This window comes from Asterias rubens, chromosome 2 (assembly GCF_902459465.1).
Source record: "Asterias rubens chromosome 2, eAstRub1.3, whole genome shotgun sequence".
NCBI classification, from domain to species: Eukaryota; Metazoa; Echinodermata; class Asteroidea; order Forcipulatida; family Asteriidae; genus Asterias; species Asterias rubens.
The window spans coordinates 14,249,561-14,272,086 of record NC_047063.1 but is presented as its reverse complement, the minus strand read 5'-3'; the positions used below and the strand labels follow the sequence as shown (position 1 = coordinate 14,272,086).

The following is a 22,526-nucleotide window of genomic DNA, read 5'->3' as shown; positions in this document are numbered from 1 at the left end:
TGCAATGATTCTGTTTCAATTCAGTCTTCTCCTCTACACATTACTTACTTCAATGCATCTTGCATAACTTTATCATAACATATTGTAGAAGCACCTTTCATTTCTTCGTTTTTTTTAAAACTTGATTTTGATTCTTTCATAGTCATGAAATTATTATTGAAACGATACCTAAGGTTACTTTGACCATCTTGGATTTTGTTGTTCAAACAATTAATTATTGTATGTTACCATCTTGGTTTCCAAAACAAGTTCATTTTTTAATATAAACATTTGGGGAAAGTTGTGTGGACGAATAGACTTCTTAATCCAAAACATTTCTTTCAAACTGATGGGTTTTCTTCCAAAAATATTTATGTTCGGAGAGGTTTTGTAAAAATAAAATGTGAATTTTTGAAATGGTATCTCCAGTGTGGCCTATTTTGAAACTTTCACACCAGTATGGAAAGCTTTTATCTTTAGAGAAAGAGACCAACCCTATCAGTAAAAGCACTTGTATAAACACTACTACTGCTGTAGCTAATCTTGACACTCTCCTGTTTGCATTCCACTATCAATAATATTGTAAACTTGTGCTGGTATCAATGCAATATGGAATGTCCAAGGAACATGCCAGTAAAAAACAAAAACACCTCAGCACTATTTAAGGAACATGCCGAATGTGAATCTCTTACTCGAGTAGTAAGATTCACCAAGCATCAGACCAAGCAACCACTGGGATCATTAACGCAGTCTTTATTTTTTGTATTGCCAGACGACGACGAGGCTGATTTTGTGAAGTCTGGCTCGATGGATTTACTGGATAGCTCTCTACTTATTGTGAAGGGACTGAAGAGAAACACTGAGTATGTTATGCAGATCGTGGCGGTCAATGATGACGGATCGACCAAAGGACCAAATCAGAGAGAGAAAACACTAGGCGGAGGTAAGCAACACATTTTCATTCTGTCAGTTTAAGTCCTTTCTCAAGGAATGACGTGAAATAGATGTGGGGATCGAACATTTGACACGACTCTGCACCCGCTGCCAGTGATTTTTTTTGTTGTACCAGTAAATTCATGACTGAACAAGTCCAGTAGTGTTGTGTTTTCTCATAGGATGTCCTTTACCAAGGAGAAGAGTTTTTTTTTTAAATGAATGTGCAATGTTTTTCTATGTAAATTTGTAATCTTTTATCTTAAGTGCACTTCTGTAGATTGTTACTAGCTGGGATCCATGGGAGATCAGTGAGTTTTTCTTACTGAATGGATTTCCCAGGATAAACAAGAAATAAATAAATCATTAAATAAATGCCTTGATTCTCTTCTAAAGCAGTTCGAGCTCTATGACCGATATTTTCAAATGTACTTTTTGTTTTGACAACACAGAAGCTGCAGTAGCTCCTCCTATCTATGTGAGAGGATGGTTCATTGCTCTACTCATCATCATCGTAGCCTTGTTATGTATCCTGTTAGTACTGTGTATCCTCAAGAGCCAGAGGGGTGGCAAGTACAATGGTAAAACATAATCCATCAATCTAAGGCCGTGTCCGAAACGGCGACTTCGGCTACAGCTACGGCTAGATCGCGCGCGTCTGCCTATTCTTCAACACTGGTAGACGCGCTGATCTAGACGTAGCTGTAGCCGAAGTCGTCGTTTCGGACACGGCCTAATGTTATCATTCCACCTTAAAGCCATTGGACATTTTCTGAACAGAACAAAAATTAAAAGTTCACAGATTTACCAATAACTTACAGGATTTACAGAAGGTAATGGTGAAAGACTTCCCTTGAAATATTGTTCCATGAAATGCTTTACGCTTTGAGAAAACATTAAAACAATATAAATTCTCGATACAGAGAATTACGGATTTGTTTTAAACACATGTCATGACACGGTGAAACGCGCAGAAACAAGAGTGGGTTTTCCCATTATTTTCTCCCGAATCCGATGAGCCTAAATTTTCACAGGTTTGTTATTTTATATATTAGTTGTGATACACAAAGAGCGGGCCTTTGGACAATACTGTTTACCAATGTTGTGCGATTGCTTCAAACGATTTGGGTACTTTTTGATTTACATTAAACTTAAACAGCTTGAAGATAAATGGTAGTAGAAAGATTCCCTTCTTGCTGAAGTGCTGTAGTTTAAAAAAAAAATGAGTAAAACAAGTCACAAAGTAATTTTTCGTCTCAGTGAGATGACAATTATTTAAGCATGTAAAAACGTATTAACCAGTTAAAGACCGTACATAACTGGTGATTACGTTTTTTACATGCTAAAACTGAATGGTTGTGGACATTGTGTTTCGTGAATTTTTTTTTGCTAGCAAAACAGTTGCTGGCAGTGTTAGCACTTTATATTATCCACCATATATATGATCTGACAGCTGTAGAACTTTGAGATTGACTGGCCATCTGGGTCACGAGGAAATGGTGAAATACCGATTATACATTTTTCATGACAATTATAAAAAAAATAAATACATATACATATATAAATATAACGCTCACTGAGCGATTAACTCCAAACGGGAAATTAGTTTTTTTCTTTCTTTCTCATCAAATATGACATTACCGACAGAAATATTTAGAGGGATGTTTTCCACTATCATTAACATTAGACCATGTAGGTTCTATTTAAATCTGTGATCTTAGACGATTTTTTTCGTCTTACCATTTCTGTAATGTTCCTTTAATCTCAACTGATAATCCCGTCTTTATCTTTATCTGGATACTGATAATCCAATATAAATGTTTTTTGAGATATCCCTGAAAATCCAGAGGGAACATGTCCACACAGGAAGAATAACCCCCTAGAGAAATATATTGACCCATTTCACCTGACGTCATCAGCAGAAAAATCTTGAATGCGCCATACTGGTGGGCAATTTCACTGTGCGTTCCAACCATTAGTTTTTATTGCCATTAATTTTAAGAGTGATTACCAAACGTATACATTCCCTTTTAAAGCACTGGACACTATTGGTAATAGCTCCAAAATAATTGTTTGCATAAAACTTACTTGGTAACAAGCAATGGCGAGCTGCTGGTAGTATAAAACATTGTGAACAACGGCTCCCTGTGAAGTAACAGAGTTCTTGAGAAAGAGGTTATTTATCACTCAAATAATAAAATACTTCAGCTGAAGCCTTTTATTATGCATCTGAAAGCACACAACAAAGTAATGCAACAAGGTCGTTTTTTCTTTCACTATTCTCTTACAAATTTGATGACCAATTGAGCCCAAATTTTCACAGCTATGTTTTGTAATGCATATGTTGGGATACACCAAGTTAGAATACTAGTCTTTCTAAATTACCCAATGTATCTTTTCCTTTCAATGATGATTGTTTTATCTCTTGCTTGTAGTGTCTGATAAGGAGCAGCAGAGGAAAGGAGACATTGAGAGCACACCTCTCAAGGATGATGGAGGATTTGAGGAGTTCGATCCCAACAAGTAAGTCTACTCTTAAGGCCGGTTGATAGACGGTCGCGAGATGGTCGCATGATGGAAATCTTGACACGCGATCCTAAAAAACACAGTTTATATTCAAAAACTGTGTCTTTTTATGATCACGCGTCAAGATTTCCATCGCCCGACTATCTCGCGCGACCATCGCGCGACCAACTATTACTCAGCCTTTAAGACAATAGAGAGGTTTCGCAATTCTACAAAACACATACGTATACAGTTACTGATACGTCGACACTATGTGTGTTCACTTGACGCGTATCTGCGACTATCATGTTTTGCACACTTGTAGCAACCAATGCAGGAGCCCATACATGTAAGTAGCTGACTTCCAGAACATTATTTGGTCACAAATCGTAATTGTTTGGTCACGTGGTGTTGCCTTGTAGCCAAAACAGATTGGCCCGACTGAATCAACATGGGGGGGGGGTGCTATTACAGTTAAAAAGCTCCGTTTGAAGAGGCTGTCTTTTTATACAATTGTTGAATACCTGAAGCATCGCCGACCAAGTTTCTAAAGTTTCACAAAAAGTTAGCTTGGTGTTGAAGGTTAATTCATAATAAAACACATTTCTTAATTTTCAACCAATCAGGGACAATCCGGACGGTGAGCTCCCAAGAGGGTCACAGGGCAGTCTCCGTGACAGTGAACCAGGCAGCAGTGACACTGACAGCCTGAAGGAATATGCCGATGGTGAACTCGGCAAATTCAATGAGGAGGGTTCCTTCATCGGCCAGTATGGCGACAAGAAACAGCGACCAGCTGACGATGGCGAGCAGGGAGGTGCCGCTTACTCAACGTTCGTTTGAGGCAGCCACACCCGTTTCGGAGAAACGCTGTCAACAGAGTATCTTATTAAAATATGGGCAAAAGGGTAGGGATTAACCGCCCATTACTTCTTCTGACCCACCCCCTTTTTAGACATTTTGAATGGCTGGAACGTGCTGTGCTGTGTGATGTGCAGAGATGTTTGTTCTCTCGATGGAGACATGAAAAACGATGGTTCCACAAGGTCACATCTCTGAAATTTCTTATCCTTCTTTGTTTCCTTGTTGTTTCTTTGTTGTTGTTCTTTTTTAAAACTCATTTGGCAACTTTGTGCTTGTTAGCTTTTAGATGATAATGTTAATCATGAAGGGGTATCAAAGCAACATTCCTAGAGAAAACCAAATCTTTAACCCAAATTTTTTTGTTTTGGGGACTTGATTTACCACAACAAAATTCTTCAAATTTCTTTCAAGTACCTGGTAATCCTTAAACAGTTGTCCAATTTTCTTAGGGTATTTTTATTTGTTATTATTTGATGGGATTTTCCAAAGTACTGAGGATGCAGTACTAAGTATGTAAATTACGGCAATGATTTGTGTAAGTGATACTTCTTTAACCAACACCAAGTCACGTCTGACAAACATATCAATTCCTGAACCTGTATTTTGTAAAAAAATAAAAAATAGACACACATTCTTTTTTTAGCGTTAATGTTAGCCGCTGTTCCGGCAGGCATTTATGATTATTTTGTATTTAAATGTTAACCTTTTGAAAGTGCAGCATGGCAGCTTTTAGTTTAACTGTAAACAAAATATCTAAATAAAAATAAAAACAAATAAAAATATTAGAATATATGGTCCCTTTGAACTGAACAAAAATCCTGTGCTTAAGTTCTGATAATTCTAAAGCGGTAAAAATTCAGAGAGCTGATGGATTTCAGTGTTGTCCATTTTGACGACTTTTGTCATTTTGCACTTTACCAAAGTGAGCACTGTAGTTGGGTAGGCTGTGCACCTTAGCAAGACACCTGCGTTATGCATGGCATGGGGGCTATTTCTAATACATGTAGTGCATCATTTAGAGGGTGGTAGCTTTTCCTGTATTTTTTATATTAATATCACGATGTGGTTTATAAATTGATGCGATGTTAAAATACCTACACAAAGTTTCTGTGGTAAATAGAATCTGACTTTTTTTCTGAGCACCGAGAGAGTTTTCACATAGCACAGTTTGTTCGATCCTTTAGTCACAGGAGACTCGTTATGAAGCTGGCACTCAACCTAGACTGGTACCATGTATTAACCCCCAATGTCACCTGTGGTTTTCTACATGGGACAGTTGATATTGAAATCTACTTCATGACTAAAAGTTTGCAAAATCATTCAGCAGCTTTAAAAAAAAATAAAAACCCCACAAATACAAAAAAACAGGAAAACTATGTTTGAAGAACTTTAACAGAAGTGTTGGTCCAGAGTTCCCTTCCACACAGTTTCATTTTGCTGAGCATGCTTACAGAAAATGCAGGAAGGGAATTAAGAAATGTTAATGGTGCTTATGAAATAATAAAGCGCCTTGTAGATTGTAATACAGCAAGAACTTATGTAAAAAGTGCAAACAATGTAGTGTTCAATTAAGTGTAGTACCCTGACTGCTATTCAACTGCCATCAAAGAGTAACAAGGCAGTGTATATAGCAACCAGGCTAATTAAGATAAGTAACACGTCTTAGAAATATTTTAAAGCTTAGTAAAACTGGTTTTGAAATTTGGTCTTCGAAACACTTGCTTGTTTTCTCAATAATACTTGGCAGCATGCTAAAACTGGTGACCAGCTTTTAAGTCTACTTGGTAGTTCTTGTGTGACTTGGTTATCATTGTGGATGTATCAAGATGTGGTGGTAGCAAAGTACCAGTGCCTGGAGAAAGTAGGCACGTGGTCATCGGAAGCAAATGAAACAAAACGGCTGTGACAGAAATTTGTTCTCCGTTGTTTCTCGGTTGTCACAGAAAGAAAGAAAAAAATCTGTGAGTTTTAAGACGTTAGCTTTTTGATAACAAAAGGAAGATAGAAAAAAAAAAGATGAATTTGTGTAGCCTTTTGGCACAAGCGAGTTACTAAAGTGGTTTGTTGTTCACTCACAAGAGTGTGCAGTATAATTGTGTACCTAACTTTACAATACCATCCATACACAAGTTAAATGTACATGTACTTAGCTGTAGAATCTTGTATAATATTATGTACCGTTATGCTGTATATGACTTAGTGTAGCATAGCTATGTCGTATTTTACTATGTGCATTCATCTTGTAACGGAGCCAGAATTCTTGAGGATTTAAAAAAAAAAAAAAAAAAATCCACTGTTTTAATGTACCAGTAATATCTATATTGATAATGGTTTAACACACTAAGTAGAACCACTTTTAGCTTAGAGACGTGTGTGCATATATGCAGAGTTGTATGATATTCTAAAAGCCCCATTTGTTTGGTCTCTATTTGCATGTAGGGACCAGTGGACAAATTGAAAGGTGTTTATACTATATGAGTTTGCAATTTAAAATTTGCGATTTGTTTTTTAAAACAGAGATTGAGAAGATGTGCTGTGTAGATTATAAGTATTTTTTATTACTCTTTTTGTCTTAATTATATTTTATTGCTGGTCTCTGCACTTGCCAAGCTAGGTTGAGGCTTAAGTAGATGCAACAGTGAGGATGTGTCCGAAACGGCGACTTCGGCTACAGCTACGGCTAGGACGTCTGCATCTGCCTATTCTTCAATACTGGCACACGTGCTGATCTAGCCGTAGCCGAACTCACCTGGTTTCTATTGTGCATATTCTTGTAGTGTAATAAATTAACCAGATTAGTTTTTACAAAGCTTTAAGTTAACCTGCAGACTTTAGGTGCAGAAGAACGTATGTAAAATTAAGTTAAGGATTGAGATTTTCCTCTCAATCTGTCCCCTTCCCATGATGCAATTGGGTGGGCTATTTTTAGCCTCCCGTAATGGGAATGAAAGGATGTTAATTTTACAATGCTCTTGTATTATACTGTGATTTTTATTACCTTTTAAATTGATCTTCGTTTTGTGACATTCTATCTTTGTTTAATCCAGTTCTCCATTCCCAATTGTTTTTAATTTTTTTTATTTTATTTTTTTATATTTTTTTTGGGGGAGGGAACTGATGTTTGTTTTTAATTTTAATTTTATGCAGCTTTTTGTCTTCTTCATTCATATTCCTTGAATTTGAGCAACCCAAATTGTAGATTTGGCAAAATTGCTTTAATGCATACCATCCAAGAAGCACTAAACGCCAAAGTGCCCCCATATAATAAGCATTTGAATGAAAATGATTTGGGAGAAGTGTAATTGATTTTCTCAAATTACTTTCATTGTCTAGAAGGCGCCATGAAAATCAAAACAAAAACCAAAATCAAGTTACCTTGTTTTAATGATGAGGTGAATGGGGAAAGCTATAACAACCTTAGACAAATTGTTAAAACCATATCAAAACACACTCCAGTGAAATGAGACAAGCTTTGAATCATAACGGATTTCACTCTAGCCTATATAGCTACATGTACATCACCATATCTGTATTATTGTTAGGTTTTCTCACTAAACAGATGTATGTAAAGTTGCACTGTTTAAAGAAACACCAAAATGTTACAGTATTGTTTTATGCAGAATCCTCATTTAAATACCATTAACCTTTTACAAGTTTTGGAATTGTTAAAATTCCTTTTGAACGGATTCATAAATGCTTTATGGATAATTAAACTAGTGTGATATCCCCATTTAGCCTGGTTGAGGTATGGTGGACATGGCCAACATGTTTAAAAATGACTTATAAATGAAGTCGCTCTTAAAGTGATTTGGTTTTGTCAGGATAACTTAATCATTTTTAAAGTGGGTAAAAATACAAAGTTGATCTGTATTGCATGCTCTGATGCTTATAAATTATGGTTGAGCTGTAGATAGTGAATATGAACGCTGGTCTATGTTACTTGTACATTTTTAAAAGTGGCGTTGAGTAATTTGTTTAACTGATTGGAATGTAAAAGCTATAGGGGATTTAAATCAAAGCTTACCATTTTTTTTAATCGAATTTTCAAACCTGTACAAATCACTTACTTCAAAGCTTGTAGAAAAAAAACTTTTGACTGGTTTTTCTTTCGAATTAATATTTCTATCAAAATGATAACGCTAATTATGCAGCTTTAATAAAAGGCTATTAAATCAATTTTATTGTCACTTGTAGTTGTTGCAAATCCATTGTTAATCAGTACTGTCAAAAAGGCTTTTTATCTGGTGTTTAAATAAAATTAAAATGTTGTTTAAAACACAATTAGATCTACTGTTTCATTATTCGTTTGTTTATGTATGTGGCGAGTACAAAACAGTACTAAGCATTTCACCTCCTGCTTTAGATAATAGTCCAAGGTCATAATATAGGCAAAAATCTGAAAAATGGCTCCAAAAAAGATATGTTCAGGAATGTGCCTACAATCCCGGCCCAAATGCTGGGCCACCATTCTAACGTATAAGTATAAAACAATTCCCTGTGCACTTCCAATTCGCAATAAAAAATTTGTCCCCTGCTCAATGTTGAATGTAACGCAGAAGAAGATTGGCAATTGGAACCAACATTGAAAGGGGGCAGGGGGGCCCCAACCAGATATGGCCGGGATTGTAGAAGGACATCAACCCCCCCTGGCGCTCTTTGCAAAATCCAAGATGCATCCAAAATAGCCCTCATTTCTGAACCTTATCATAACTATCCAACCAGACATGCTGTAAATACAAATAAAGTATCTAATTAAAAAAGGGTATTTTCGAAACGCCCCGGCTCACAAAACAACTGGAAGCACTTGGTAATTCCAGTGCGCTGTTTCGACTTGGCCTACTTCCAGTAAAGTGTTTGATTAACAGTTTAGTCAAGATAGCTGCAGATATGCAGAGTTTCCCAGGTCAAAATTCCAGTTGAACTTAGTTAACTGGGGTCAACTGGTTCAACTGGAAAGTGACCAAACTCGTCCATTTTCCATATTAACCAACTGGTTTGGACTAGGTTTAACTGTGTTCAACTAGGTTGAAATTATAAACCAGTTGGTTTCTGTCCATTTTCCATATTAAACCAACTGGTTTTAACTGTGTTTAACTAGTTTATCAACTGGTTTCAACTAGTTTCAGTTTAACTAGGTTCAACTGGAATTTCGACCTGGGTTATCAAATTGTTAACTTTCATAATGAACTTTTGATAAACACAAATATAGCTTACTGTTCAGCTATTTTTCTTAAAAGCTTAAAACGCATCAATGTTATTGGTGTTTCAATGTAGACCAATGTTTCTCTACAATTCAACAAAATGGTCTGTTGGTTTTTAAAATGGTACAATCTTTTTTCTTTCTTTAACAAGCAAACAATCATGCCATGCGGTGAATTTCCGGGTGGCGCCCCTTTTTTGAGATACAAAAAAAAATCATGAATCCTGCGTCCACTTCTTAGAAAGAACTGACCAATGCTCTGGAGCTTTGTACCATCTTTTCAATTGGCGATTATCCAAAATAAAATCACTGAACATTTAAAACCCGGGAACTAGCCCTCTCATTATATTTGCGCCAGAAACTGTATCCTGGGTTTGTCCACACTATTGCCCACTAGATAGTCCGTTTGTGACAGTGCCGCCTGTATTTTTTTTTACCAATTATTAGGAGTTTTACGTTTACAGCCACAACCCAAAAGGTTCACGATGACTGTCCCTTAAGTTTTTTTTCTTTAAAAAAATCACATTGAATAATTTCCCCCTTGTAAATTATTGAGAGTTGAGACCACTAGTGCGCCACCAAGCGGCGTTGATGGTGTTGAAATATTGGGTTATACTATTCGCTAAATAGGGTTATTCTTTATAGACTTGGATCAACGACAAATGTAATACTTTTGTATACAATAAAACAATATTGACGAGCTTTTAAGCTGAACAAAAGGAGATAATATTTTTATTTACCTGTAATATTATACAGGAGATATATATTATTTATAGCAACTGATCATTACTGACGACAAAAGATAACCCTCAAAATTAAATGACATGACCCTGGTAAACTGTGCATACCATGCGGGTTGCGATGTGCAGATGACTTTGGATGCGTTATTCAGCAAGCAAGGGGAAATCTTGTGTGTCCTTGATTTGCTAGCTTGAAGCCTGCGCCCAAACTGCTGCAAGCTGGAAGTTGGTTTTGTCTCCACACACGTCCACTACGGTTGTGTTTCTTAGCTTCTTGCTCTGAAGACTGAAGTCAAAGACTGACGTTAGGCATCAACGAAGGGAGGCAGATATCGTAAGTAGTGATTTTCGTTGACCTGTTTTCTTCCCAAAACGTTTCTTTTAGTTTATTCTGCATGTAACTTTATAGCCAGCATTTTTTGCTAATGTTTTTGTAAGATAATTTGAAAAACGGAAGAAAACGTTTCTTTTGTACTGCTCTCGGGATGTTTTCATGGAGGAAAGGTCCGATATTACGAAGTGCATTCCCTCATCCATGGTTTGAGCATAGAGCAAGGACGGTTGGAGCAATGCTCTACTGTCTGGAACATGGAGAAAATGTGGCAAAAAAACTTGAACATACTTGTGATAATATGAAGCTATAAAGTGTAGTTGCATCCTGGACTGCATGGACAATGATGGACAGCAGTAGACAAGCAGACTATACCAAGGGGGGGGGGGGCAAACCTTGTTCGTTGGATGATCCAGATCCAGCAGAGGGTTTGATGCGGATAGCCTGTGTCTTTGTACTGTGACTAAGACTCCAGGAAATAGGAGGCTATATGGTTGCAAACAAAATTTAACCCCAAGTAAAGCAATGGATTGGTTGGAGTCTTGACTTGAGCATGAAGTAAGGAGTGAGGCATGATGGTAGATGCAGTCAGACTGTGGCGAAACCAGACATCATTTTAAATTTTCAATTGAATTTGAATATCATTTTTGGGGGATGAGATGGCAAGTGGTTGCACTGGCAAATCCGTTTTTCCATGCTACTTTTGTAAATGCATTGAACCATAATTCAAGTGCCTTTGCTTCAGTTGGTGGGAGGGGGTGGGGGTGGAGGGAGGGGGGGTGGAGGGAGGGGGGGTGGAGGGAAAACTTTCGGTATGGCGCCACCACTTTCCACTTATTTTTACAAGAAGGGATATATCAATATCATTGAGGTAAACTAGAAACTATACCGGTATATCATATCGAACCTCCGGGGGAGGTTCTGAGCGGAAAAATCCCACCCCTGCCCCAGTGACTGGGGTGCAGATTAATTTTTTCGAAATTTTGACATTATCGGTCATCTAGATGACCAATCTAGATGGCCGATAATGTCAAAATTTTGAAAAAAGGAATCTATGACCGATAATGACAAAATAAAAAAAAAGGAATCTAGCGCCCCAGTCACTGGGTCTACCCCTACCCCTCTTTCTGGTTGCACCAGATTTGAGACACTCTATAAATGGAATGGAGAATGAGGGTAATGGGAGATATAGGTTGTAGAAATATTAGCATCTTTCCATTTCATTTCAAGTTTTGTGTGGTGTGGGAGATAGTTTCTTCCTTTTTCTTCCTCTGTCTACCCTTCTGGTGTCCCATGGAAAAATAGAAATTTACAATTGACTGCCTTTGGTGCCCCTAGATTCCTAGAAATACAAATTCATACTTTTCTCATAGAGAGATCATGCCCTTTACTAAGGAGAAAATGTCTTGGTTTCGTGCTCTTCCCCTTTCATAACGGAAGCATCAGACTTGAACTTTTTTGTAAAACTTTTACGGTTTGAGGCAATTAATCACTTTTGAGGTAGTCATGGGGCTTACAAGTCAGTTTCAAAGACAATTCCTTTAAAAACAAACTTTTAAATCTTTTACGTTGGTTTTGAAGCATGAGAGCATTTTGTGCAGGTTCTGTTGTTGTGATTTTTGAATGATTTCATGAAGTGGTAGTGCATGGGTCACTTCTAAGTTCTAATGTCAAGGGTCTCATCATGCCAATCCAGCCCCTCTCCTCAGAAGAGGAAGACAGTGTTTGTGTTGTTTTGGGTCAGATCATAAAAATGTCAAACTCACCTCCACATCATACTGCACAGCAGGCCTGTTCCCATACTTTAAGCTTATAAGTTTTATTGCAGTGGTGTTGTTTGTGTCTAAAATGTTGAAAGTATTACAAAAAGCTTTCCTGATAAAGGTTGGTAGTCTTCTTTTTGTGTCCTTGGTGTGTGGTGGTGGTGTTTGAATTATCCAGGACCGCGATAAGGATGCTTCAACCATGTTGGTATGATGTAATAATATCTCTTTTATCACAAAGCTTGAAAGCATTGTTTAGTCTTTCTCGGAACGGTGTACTGAGGGTAACTGTGTTAAATAATAGCACTGTGTATTTAAGCTCTTACAGTAGCTGTGTACTCTCACATGATTGGAAAGTCTGGACGTACATTGTGTACAAGTGGTGAATGTGGACCCATCCATCACAATCAGTCCCCACAATACCACAGACCTATACTCAATCAACTTTTATTCAAAGATAACTGTGGAATTTGTTTTGCAGTGTGACCTTTGCTTACTCCTTTCAGTCACTCATCTGAAACTTTCTTATTCACAATTTTAGACAATTGTAGCAGCTTGTCCTTGCCAACATGGAGCCTCTGTAGTTAGAGATGGCAAGGCACATGTTTGATAAAATAACTGGCTTGTATGGTGAATTGCATGGTGAAGGTAAAGGGGACATCATTTGATTGGGATCTTGTGCTAGTGGCAAGGTGTTTTTAGCCAGAGAGTTTGAAGGCGTGCCTACATAGATGAGGAGGAAAAGAAAGGAACGTTGTCTGTCCATGCAAGGTGATCACAACCATTCCCAGTTAGGGCCTCCTGGTAGGCTTTGTCCCATTTCCATGCCTGAAGGACTCTAATTTTCCAAATTAAAATGTCCTCATTCATCCAGAGTTAATGTTATTCTACATAACAGGACCATCCTTGGTTAACAGACTGTTTCTTGAAGATCTATAGCAGGGCTCAACTTTTACACTAGACAGCAGTTCCAAGGCCAGTAGTTTTAGTGTCGGGCCAGTAAACTCACCGGACAAGTCTGGCTGGCAGTCTTGTGTATTTTTTAATTGAATACTAATAAACTGAGTTGGGAAGGGAAGGTTTTGTTCTCACTTTGATTCTGGTCTTGTTTAAACAATTCTGGCCCAGTAAACATTTTGAGCAACAAGCACCGCGGTCTTGTGGATTTTCCCCTCAAATCCGTGCCCTGTACAATAAGTATACATGTAAATGTAGGAAGGCCTGTGCATTCTACCTGCATGGTTCACCATTTTGCATATTGACTGATGCACTTACTCCTGTAAAGCCCCGTTCAAACTTCCTGCGAATGCGAATGCGATGCAAATTTGACGTGAATTTGATGTCACTACCCTCTTTTCGCAGCGATATTTGCAAGTGAGTTGAGCAGAGTTGAACTGCAGTGAATTATTCGTTGCAAATTTGTGACGTCAACATTCGCTTCGCATCCGCAATCGCAGGAAGTATGAACCGGGCTTCCCGCTTTACTTACTCCTGTTACTTGCACACTTGGGGAGCGGTTTTATTTAACTAAAATAAATCCTTTGTAACTCGTAATATAATGTGTGACTGGGAATTTAGATCTACACAGTACTTTTGTTCAAGCCTTTGTAATGTGCAAGGCTCCAAACGACATAAATATGTTCATGGTAAGCGGGTGGGACCCACCCCTAAAAAATTGAAAAAATGTAATACTAGGATAAAAAATATATAATGCTACTACATGTAGTATTATTATTATAATCCGTTTAGTGTTACTCCTGTCATCTAATCTCAGTTTACTGATACGGTTAAGTGATTATTCGGCGATACATAAATTATGACTAGACCAACCGTACATGGAACATTCATGTCTTCATGTGGAAATAATTGGATCTGTTGTAATATGAGCAATATGTTACACATGGTGGGAAAGCTAATAAGTAGGTACTCCATTAGAGTATTGGAAGGTGGGCTTACATGTATGAAGGGAACTATGCTACAGTATAGTATCATACGGCTTTAAAGTCATTGGACCCTTTCGGTACAGAAAAAAAAAAAAAGGTCACAGATTTACAAATAACTTACAGGGTTTACAGAAGGCAGTGGTGAAAGACTTCTCTTGAAATATTATTCCATGAAATGCTTTACTTTTTGAGAAAACAGGAAAGTAATATCAATTCTCGCTAACGAGAATTACAGATTTATTTTAAACACATGTCATGACACGGCGAAACGCGCGGATACAAGGGTAGGTTTTCCCGTTATTTTCTCCCGACTCCGATGACCGATTAAGCCCAAATTTTCACAGGTTTGTTATTTGATATAGAAGTTGTGATACACGAAGTGTGGGCCTTGGACAATACTGTTTACCGAAAGGGTCCAATGGCTTTAAAGGAAATCTCCAACACTTCAGTAAAAAAAAAAGAAATTCTGTGTTAGGCCTACTCAGTTAAAAATGCTTACCGGGTGCAGTATGAAAAACAATTATAAAGTGATAGCAATTCTTGGCAAGAATTCTGCAAAATTCACAACGCCTGAAAATGAGCGTTTGGCGTTTGTACAACGTGTACAGTAGTTATGAAATTCACTTCAAGGGCCACCTAATTGTGGTTGCACATTGAAGTGTGAACTCTCTACCAGTTACAACTGCATGGCCCGCGCCTCCATAAAAGTGATATGAGGGGGATCGAGGGCTTGTTTTTTCAGTAAGGGTTAGAGTTCATAATTCCATGTGCAGCCACAGGCCTGTTTTTATCATGACGACAATGTTCCCTTTAAAAGCTGAACGGCACATGAGTTGAGTTTTTTGTTTTTAAAACAACGAATTTGAGAAAAATATGGAAAAAATAATGAAAAATAGGTTTTGAGTTCTACGATTTTATGATTTTCAATAATGTACCCTGTGTATCCATTGGCAATTTAAAACATGTAGGGCTCAAGTTTTATAAATTTGTGTTCAAATTGAATTCTCCCAGTGTAAATGAGAAGAGAACTGTGCTCTTGATGAACATGTGCTTGTACAATTATCTTGGGAGAAGTTACTCCCATTAGACATCTGTCATTTTCAACAAAAGCTATGATATGAAATTCAGTGTTAGGAGCTGAAACGGATCAATGTTAAAAAGTTGCTTACCGGTGTTCAGTTACCATTCGTAATAAAATTATAATTAGTTGGAAATGGAACACTGGTTGCTAGTGAATTAGAGTCATAAAGGTTCAGTGCCAAAACAGTTAGTACAAATTTGGCTCTTTCAAGGTTCTTGTTATAGGCAATACTAGTTATTGCATAATGTACTTAGTAAAAATTTCTTCTATCAAATAGTATTTATTAAATTTGTGTAACTACAATGTATTATGCATGAGGCACCCAGAAACTCAGAACTGACACAGACTATTATTCATGAATTGCACAGAGTAGGCTACCCATGAGACTAAGTTGCATAAACCCATGCTGCAATATTATCACATAATCTAATCAAGGAATTATAGGTCTGCCCAGGATCCACACAGGTGTCCTTCCACTATGGAGTAATCCATCTGTTCCAATGTATCCATCCTAACAATGTTGTAGAAAGATCAGTGGTTGCAATACAGTGTTGCCACTAATGAACAAAGTCTGCATTAAAGGGCAGCTACAACCAATGTTCTTGGCTAAATTTCCTGGCTCTGCTTACCGCTGAATTCTGCGCTTTCGATCACCATTCTCCACTAGCATGGCAAGGGCAGAATTTCTCTGCTAGTGCTAGCTGTGTAAGCATAGAATGCCTAGTAATGTGGAGATGCACGAGCACAGGCCAAAATTCCCCGCTAACCCGTGAAATACGCTTGGTGTAAGCACAGAATTCTCTGCATCCCCAAGTGCCGAAGCAGAGGCCATGAAATTGGGCCCTGGTGGCCAGATGCCAGTTAAAACGCCTGAGGACCAGTGAAATTTATTATTGTCTGGCCTTCTAGTTCAGTCTTGAGAACACAGCTACGCCTATTATTTGAAATGTATCTTGTACGTGTATGAACTAGTGAAATGGCTGGTGTACTAGTGAAATTATACGCAAGCTGGTCCTGCTGATACTCACTGAGAAAGTTAAAGTGCAAACCCTGACAGGAACATCAAGTTGGATCAATGAGTGACGTTCGGGACGCTTGGTGGCAGCAGACTAACCAGGTAAAATTCATTGTTCTTGGTAATGCACGTATGCTCAGAACTACGCAAACATTGACAATTTAGCTGGGAAGTCTGCTGCCACCTACATGTAGCATCCCTAAGTCTCCCATTCAAGTGTCTTCTGGAAAGATGGATGGTACATTGTACACTAGGGCCTACACAATAGACCATCCTGTGCACATTACATTATGATGTATTTTTAGATGCATAATAATAAATGTGTGCACATTATAAATGCTCACATTGTTCAAACATTTTAGAAATAGAAAACAGTTAAAAAAGAGAGGCTTAATACCAGGAGGGGGCCTACATGTTTGTTGTCTTGTATAAGTGTACATTAGAATACAGTGTACGTGTATACAAATGTGTGTGAAAAGGATGCCCACTACTGTACATGAGTTGTTATGTTTGTAAATGGTACAATGTACACTTGTGTTTACATTGGAATTTTCCATTCATAAATACCTCGGATAGTTTCGCTATTCCTATGTGGAGAGTGCGTCACGTGGGGGTGTTTAATCGGTTGATAATGATCAGCTGCAGCTATGTTTTACGGTTGTTTGCGGATACTACGGGCTAGTCTTGGTGCAAGACGCTTCTTGTTACGAGCGATGCGGGCGTGCTGTGTGTGAAAGGAAAACGAGAACACCTTGCACCAAGACTACACACGCACGAACGAATCCAGAAACTGTCGTCATAACTATGCATAACACGGACGTACAGACCTGAACCACGTCGGAAACGGATAAGTTTGTTAGAGTTTCTTGCTTTAAAATACGCCTTTTCACTAAAAAGGCATATGAATGGGAATAAAAGGTAGTGACTCATTATTAAATGGCCGTTTAAACCCTGGCTTGGGCCTTAATCACACGGCAACGACCTTGTTGGTTTTAACCGTTAAAGAACTCATTCGCTACCCTTTTATTCCCTTATTCAAACTAAAGTCATTTTGTTGTTGTTGAAATCTACATGTGTCTATGATGTAGAATTTGAGGAAACAGTTTCAAGGTCTTTGACTCAAGGACTCAACAAGTGAGATACTGAACATTCCATTCCATCCTGAGAGATAAAGCTTAATTTATAGCCAATTACATTGTTCCTTGAAACCAAGGTCTTTCTACCAGAAAATTTATGTTAAAAACAAATAGCTATAATTCAATCTTATCCTTTCTCTATTTCAAACATTTACCACTACTAGTATTTGAGTTATTTCTTCAACAACAATGCTTAAGAAGTGAATGATTAAGAATTTGTTTTAGTGCATTCTTGTAACTAAATAGTATAGTGCATCTGGATGTACTTTAACCATGTACGTTGTAAATTACAGTAAATATATACGCATACACACATACACAGGAGTGTCTAATTACCTGCTGTTTGGATAAAAAACCACACCCATACTTGTAATGTACATGATGTACTTGCATCCATTATGATTCTTCATTCAAAGTACAACTGCACAATGTAATTAGCGTGCAATATGCGGCCTGTCTGGTTGGCTTTTAGAACAGTTTACAGTGTACTATTGATGTGCATCCCCAACGTGGTGTATGAGTGTAATTGGATCTATGGTAACATACAAGGACAGTATGTTCCATGGTGTGAAAGTTAATAAGATCAAATTGAGATTCTTTATTGGAACATGGGTGGGTCCGCGGACATTCTGTATCATTTTGCAGTGAGGCAGATCATGGGCAGATGTACTCATACTGCACAACAGTGCAGTACAGGGACTACTAAAAACAGGGTCGGAGGGCTTGTAGCTCATTAATTTTGCTGGATTAAATTTTTTTAAACCAGAATAAAAACGAGAACAATTTATAAAAATGAATACATGTTTTATGTATAGAATGTTTTCATTTGATCGAACCATGTGTTCAGGCCTACTTCGATACTCAACAGAATTGAAGATATGGAAAGGTTTGCGGTAACACCATGAAATGACTATCTCTAAATGACTTGGGGTGGTTCTAAAAAGAACCTTTGCAGGCCTGATACTTCACAGAGGCAATGGAGGCGATTGTCTCCGTGTCCCCTGGTGGCCTTGGTGTCCTTAAAATGCTCCAGTACAAATTTGCAATTCATCATAGGATGCCCTTTACCAAGAATGCCGTTGGTTTCAACTCGATATTTTGATCAGTATGCTCTCATCATTGTCTTCTGGAAAAATAATTGAAGCATGTTTGTCAGACTCAAAGTCAATAATTGAATGTTGCTTGGTTTTTTAATTACAGATCTAGATACTTTATGCTTGTAATACACAAATGAGGTATTAGTTTTTATTCAATTGAAAAACACAAGACCGCTTGACTTGTCCAATCTAAATTCACTGGCTTCAGGCTTGATTGAAGGCTAGTGTAAATTTGAGCCATTTTAAACAATAACTTAAATGTGCCTTTGAAGACTATGAACAGAGTTTATTTAATTTCAATTGGTTACTCAAACCATGGAAGTAGAACTACCTCCATGCTCAAAATTAGTCTGTGAATAATTTTTTTGGAGTTAAACTGATGCAAAATAAGTTATCTGTCAAGTTGTAATTTACAATAATATCAGTCTAGGAAAACAAAGCCTGATAAAAATAGCAGGGGGAGTGGTGGCAGGGGGAGGGGTGGCAGTGGGGAGAATTGGCAGGGGAGGGGTGGCAGTGGGGAGGGTGGCAGGGGAGGGATGGCAGGGGGAGAATTGGCAGGGGAGGGGTGGCAGGGGAGGGGTGGCAGGGGGAGGGGTGGCAGTGGGGAGAATTGGCAGGGGAGGGGTGGCAGGGTTATACTGTACATGTAGTAGCCTGTACACATACCTGTATAACAACAGACTGAATGGAGTTAGGCAACTGTAAAGTACATTGTCGACTTGTATAGCTTGTAAAGTATTGTCAACTTGAAATGTGTGTACTGTGTGGTGTACTGTGTATTTGTAGACAATGGCAGACAAAAAGCTCAATGTGCACACTTTTCACTCTTTTCACCATTTAGTGTGCCACTATTTATTTGGCCATTATACAAAATACAAGACCACTAAATTTACATGAAGGCCTACATGAAAGCCTACATGTATTTTGCTTGTTATCACTATACTCACGCAACAGAGCAAGGGTACATTATGTAGAGTAAGTTACTATTTTCTCTTTAAAAGTGGTCGTTTTTAATTACTCTAGTCTACAGGTAAGTCGTCTTTGTTCATGATGTCAGCTAGCACTGGTGAAAAGAAAATTATATGACTCATTCACGAATCCATTCATAATACTTGCAGTGGTACGTGGGCGTGCATCAGCCCATGAGAGAATCATGGTTGTCTCCATTTTGATGAGACTAAAAACAAGCAGTTGGAAATAATCCTTATAGTGTTCATCATGGGGTTTCTTTTCAAGAATTATCATTCATCTATGATGCATGCGATCAATTTCTATACTCCTTGTAGAGCTTTGACCTACAAGGTGGCTGATTTGCATGATGACTTGCAAACGCTATGGGATGGCCTAGCTAATGTTATTGATTGATGACTACCAAATATGCATGGCTTTCTCTTGGTGTGATTGGAAAAGTATTGAGGGTAATGATGATGAACATTCCATGTGGTATGCACAATCACCTACAATTGAAGTAATCTGCACTATGAAAAATCCCATAAATGTAGTGCAAAGTACAATCCCATGATGATACAGTAATCTTTGTAATCCCTATTAACATTCAACAACACATGGATAACTTACATTGTGTAAAGCATATGCAAACATAAATGTATTGTGTTAAGTTTTTGTAATCTTCTACAGTGCTTGGCAAGGCCAGAAATGAAAGGACAGCTAGTGCCCCTGTTGCCACTGGGTTAGCCTGTTTTCCCTTGAAATGTTCCAATAGAAATATATACATTTCTCTTAGTGCCCTTTGGGATTGCCTTGCTGCCCCTTAACATGCTCCAATAGAAATGTTCAGTTTCATTATTTCCTCGTGAGAGGTGCCCTTTAAAATTAGCAATGAGAGAAGCGCCTTTAATAGTGCCCGTCCTTTCTCTTACAAAATGAAGTATCAGGCCAGTGCCACCATATCTTGTGTTTGTGTGTGTTCCTGTGTCTAACTTACTGACCAGCTCTATAGTCCATAGCAACATGATGGAAGGCAAACACCTGCAATTGTTAAAAATAAAAGGAAAGTTCTGGATCTCGGTGACACACATAATAAATTTTTTGGCAATCCAAAAGTACAGGGACTCGTTGAGAAACCCTCCTGGTCATGTCGGTGTGCCATTGCTTCGTTAGCTGACTAAGTTTATTTTCAGAGTGGAGATCTGTTTATTTTGTTGCCTCTGATTTATTTTGCTTGTGGTCTGAGGTTGGCATTGAGGTATTGATAATTGTACATTTCTAATCTTGGCGTTAGATAAATGATAACATATTTTTCAGTCCGCCACATCGGCAAAATATCTGATTACATACTTGAAATACAATGGCGCAGTACTGTCTGTACATGTACGCAGTTATTACAGAGTAGAAAAAGTTATGGGGGATATTTGTGAGAGAGATTTTGCTGCCATTTAAACACACGAATTTTGTTTTGTACTGACACAGGCACATTATGCTCCATTTTACATTTAGTACGAAGGATCCGATCACATTGTATCAATCACCAGTAACCAATTGGTTGGGCTGAGTCCGCATTGATGGCTACAGCTAGATACATCTTTGCTAGATTTTTGTGCCATACATTGAAGTATTGAAGTTAAGTCCGTACATTACACAATCTGGCTGGTACCATGTTTTTTTTGTCGTGACAGGCAACATAGTGTAGACAGTTGATGAAATTGGGCCAGATTAATGTGGAGTGTGTACATAAACACAAATTCCAATTGAATCCAACTTGCTTTTAAGCCCCTCCCTTGTGTAGTTGCACACTGCATGTACATATGTGTGTCTAATGTAATGCAATTTCTGCCTAGGGAAAGTCCCAGGAGAATTTAGCAGACTTTTCAGTCTCTGTCCTTACTCTATGGTCTTACCCAACTGGTACACTCTCTGGAAATGGCTTTATCCTGGGACCCTCTTGGGAGGGGTTCGCTTCGGAGGGATAACCCAAAATAAGCCCAGAAAAATTGCAGCAATTGTGAAATGAATATGGGGTAGAATTGGCTGTATGAATGAATTCAAAATTTCCAGCAATTTGTTTGAGATAAGTTTTTCCCTTCAGATTTCCTGGAAATCCATTCTGTTATGTGAAATGTTCTTAAAGACAGTGGACACTATTTGTGTTTGTCAAAGACTAGTCTTCTCACTTGGTGTATCTCAACAATATGCATAAAAAAACAAACCTGTGAAAATTTGAGCACAATTGGTCATCGAAGTTGCGAGATAATAATGAAAGAAAAAACACCCTGGTCACACGCAGTTGTGTGCTTTCAGATGCTTGATTTCGAGACCTCAAATTCTAAACTTGAGGTCTCGAAATCAAATTCGTGGAAAATTACTTCTTTCTCGAAAACTACATCACTTCAGAGGGAGCCGTTTCTCACAGTGTTTTATACTATCAACCTCTCCCTATTACTCGTTACCAAGTAAGGTTTTATGCTAATAATTATTTTGAGTAATTACCAATAGTGTCCACTGCCTTTAATGTATAGTAAAACATCAGGGGAATATAATAGGACGTTTGTGTATACAACTCGGTCAACCAACCCAGGTAGTCAGTAATTCTGGAAGTTGTTCAATTACCACCACATGACCTTGATATTTCATATCAATAATTCTGGTATTTGGACATGATTTGCCGCCCACGGTGCCATCAATTACTGTTGATACCAGACTGTTCATGATGCGTTATGAAACTGAACATTGTTGCTTTATTCATTGTTAACATACAAAAAGTAGGAATCCTTGAATACCTATATTTTGTAAAGGCTGTATCATTGTATGAAGTGTTGAAACAATTCTTTTAGTTTGTAAAACAAGGGCAAGGGCACCAGGCATCTACTAGAGCATTTTAAGGGCACCAAGGCAATGACCAGGGGACATAGAGGCATCGCCTTCGTTGCCTTAGTGAAGTATCAGGCCTGGGTACTGACTGGAGTATGAATTGTTAGA

At 38.0% G+C, this 22,526-nt stretch overlaps 2 protein-coding genes across 8 annotated transcripts in view; both read left to right on the top strand.

Annotated features, from left to right (window-relative positions):
* Positions 1–8,565, top strand: part of LOC117303974 (neurofascin-like) — an 84,681-nt gene extending 76,116 nt beyond the window's left edge. For all 6 annotated transcript variants that reach the window (XM_033788486.1, XM_033788470.1, XM_033788447.1 and 3 more), the window contains 4 exons: positions 752–922; positions 1,365–1,493; positions 3,348–3,435; positions 4,044–8,565. In XM_033788486.1, the coding sequence (XP_033644377.1) occupies positions 752–922; positions 1,365–1,493; positions 3,348–3,435; positions 4,044–4,260 (605 nt within the window). In that variant the 3' untranslated portion in view covers positions 4,261–8,565. The remainder of the gene's footprint in view (positions 1–751; positions 923–1,364; positions 1,494–3,347; positions 3,436–4,043) is intronic.
* Positions 8,566–10,349: 1,784 nt separating this feature from the next.
* Positions 10,350–22,526, top strand: part of LOC117307049 (contactin-2-like) — an 83,073-nt gene continuing 70,896 nt past the window's right edge. For both annotated transcript variants that reach the window (XM_033791689.1, XM_033791687.1), the window contains exon 1: positions 10,350–10,555. The gene's annotated coding sequence lies outside the window, so the exon portion shown is untranslated. The remainder of the gene's footprint in view (positions 10,556–22,526) is intronic.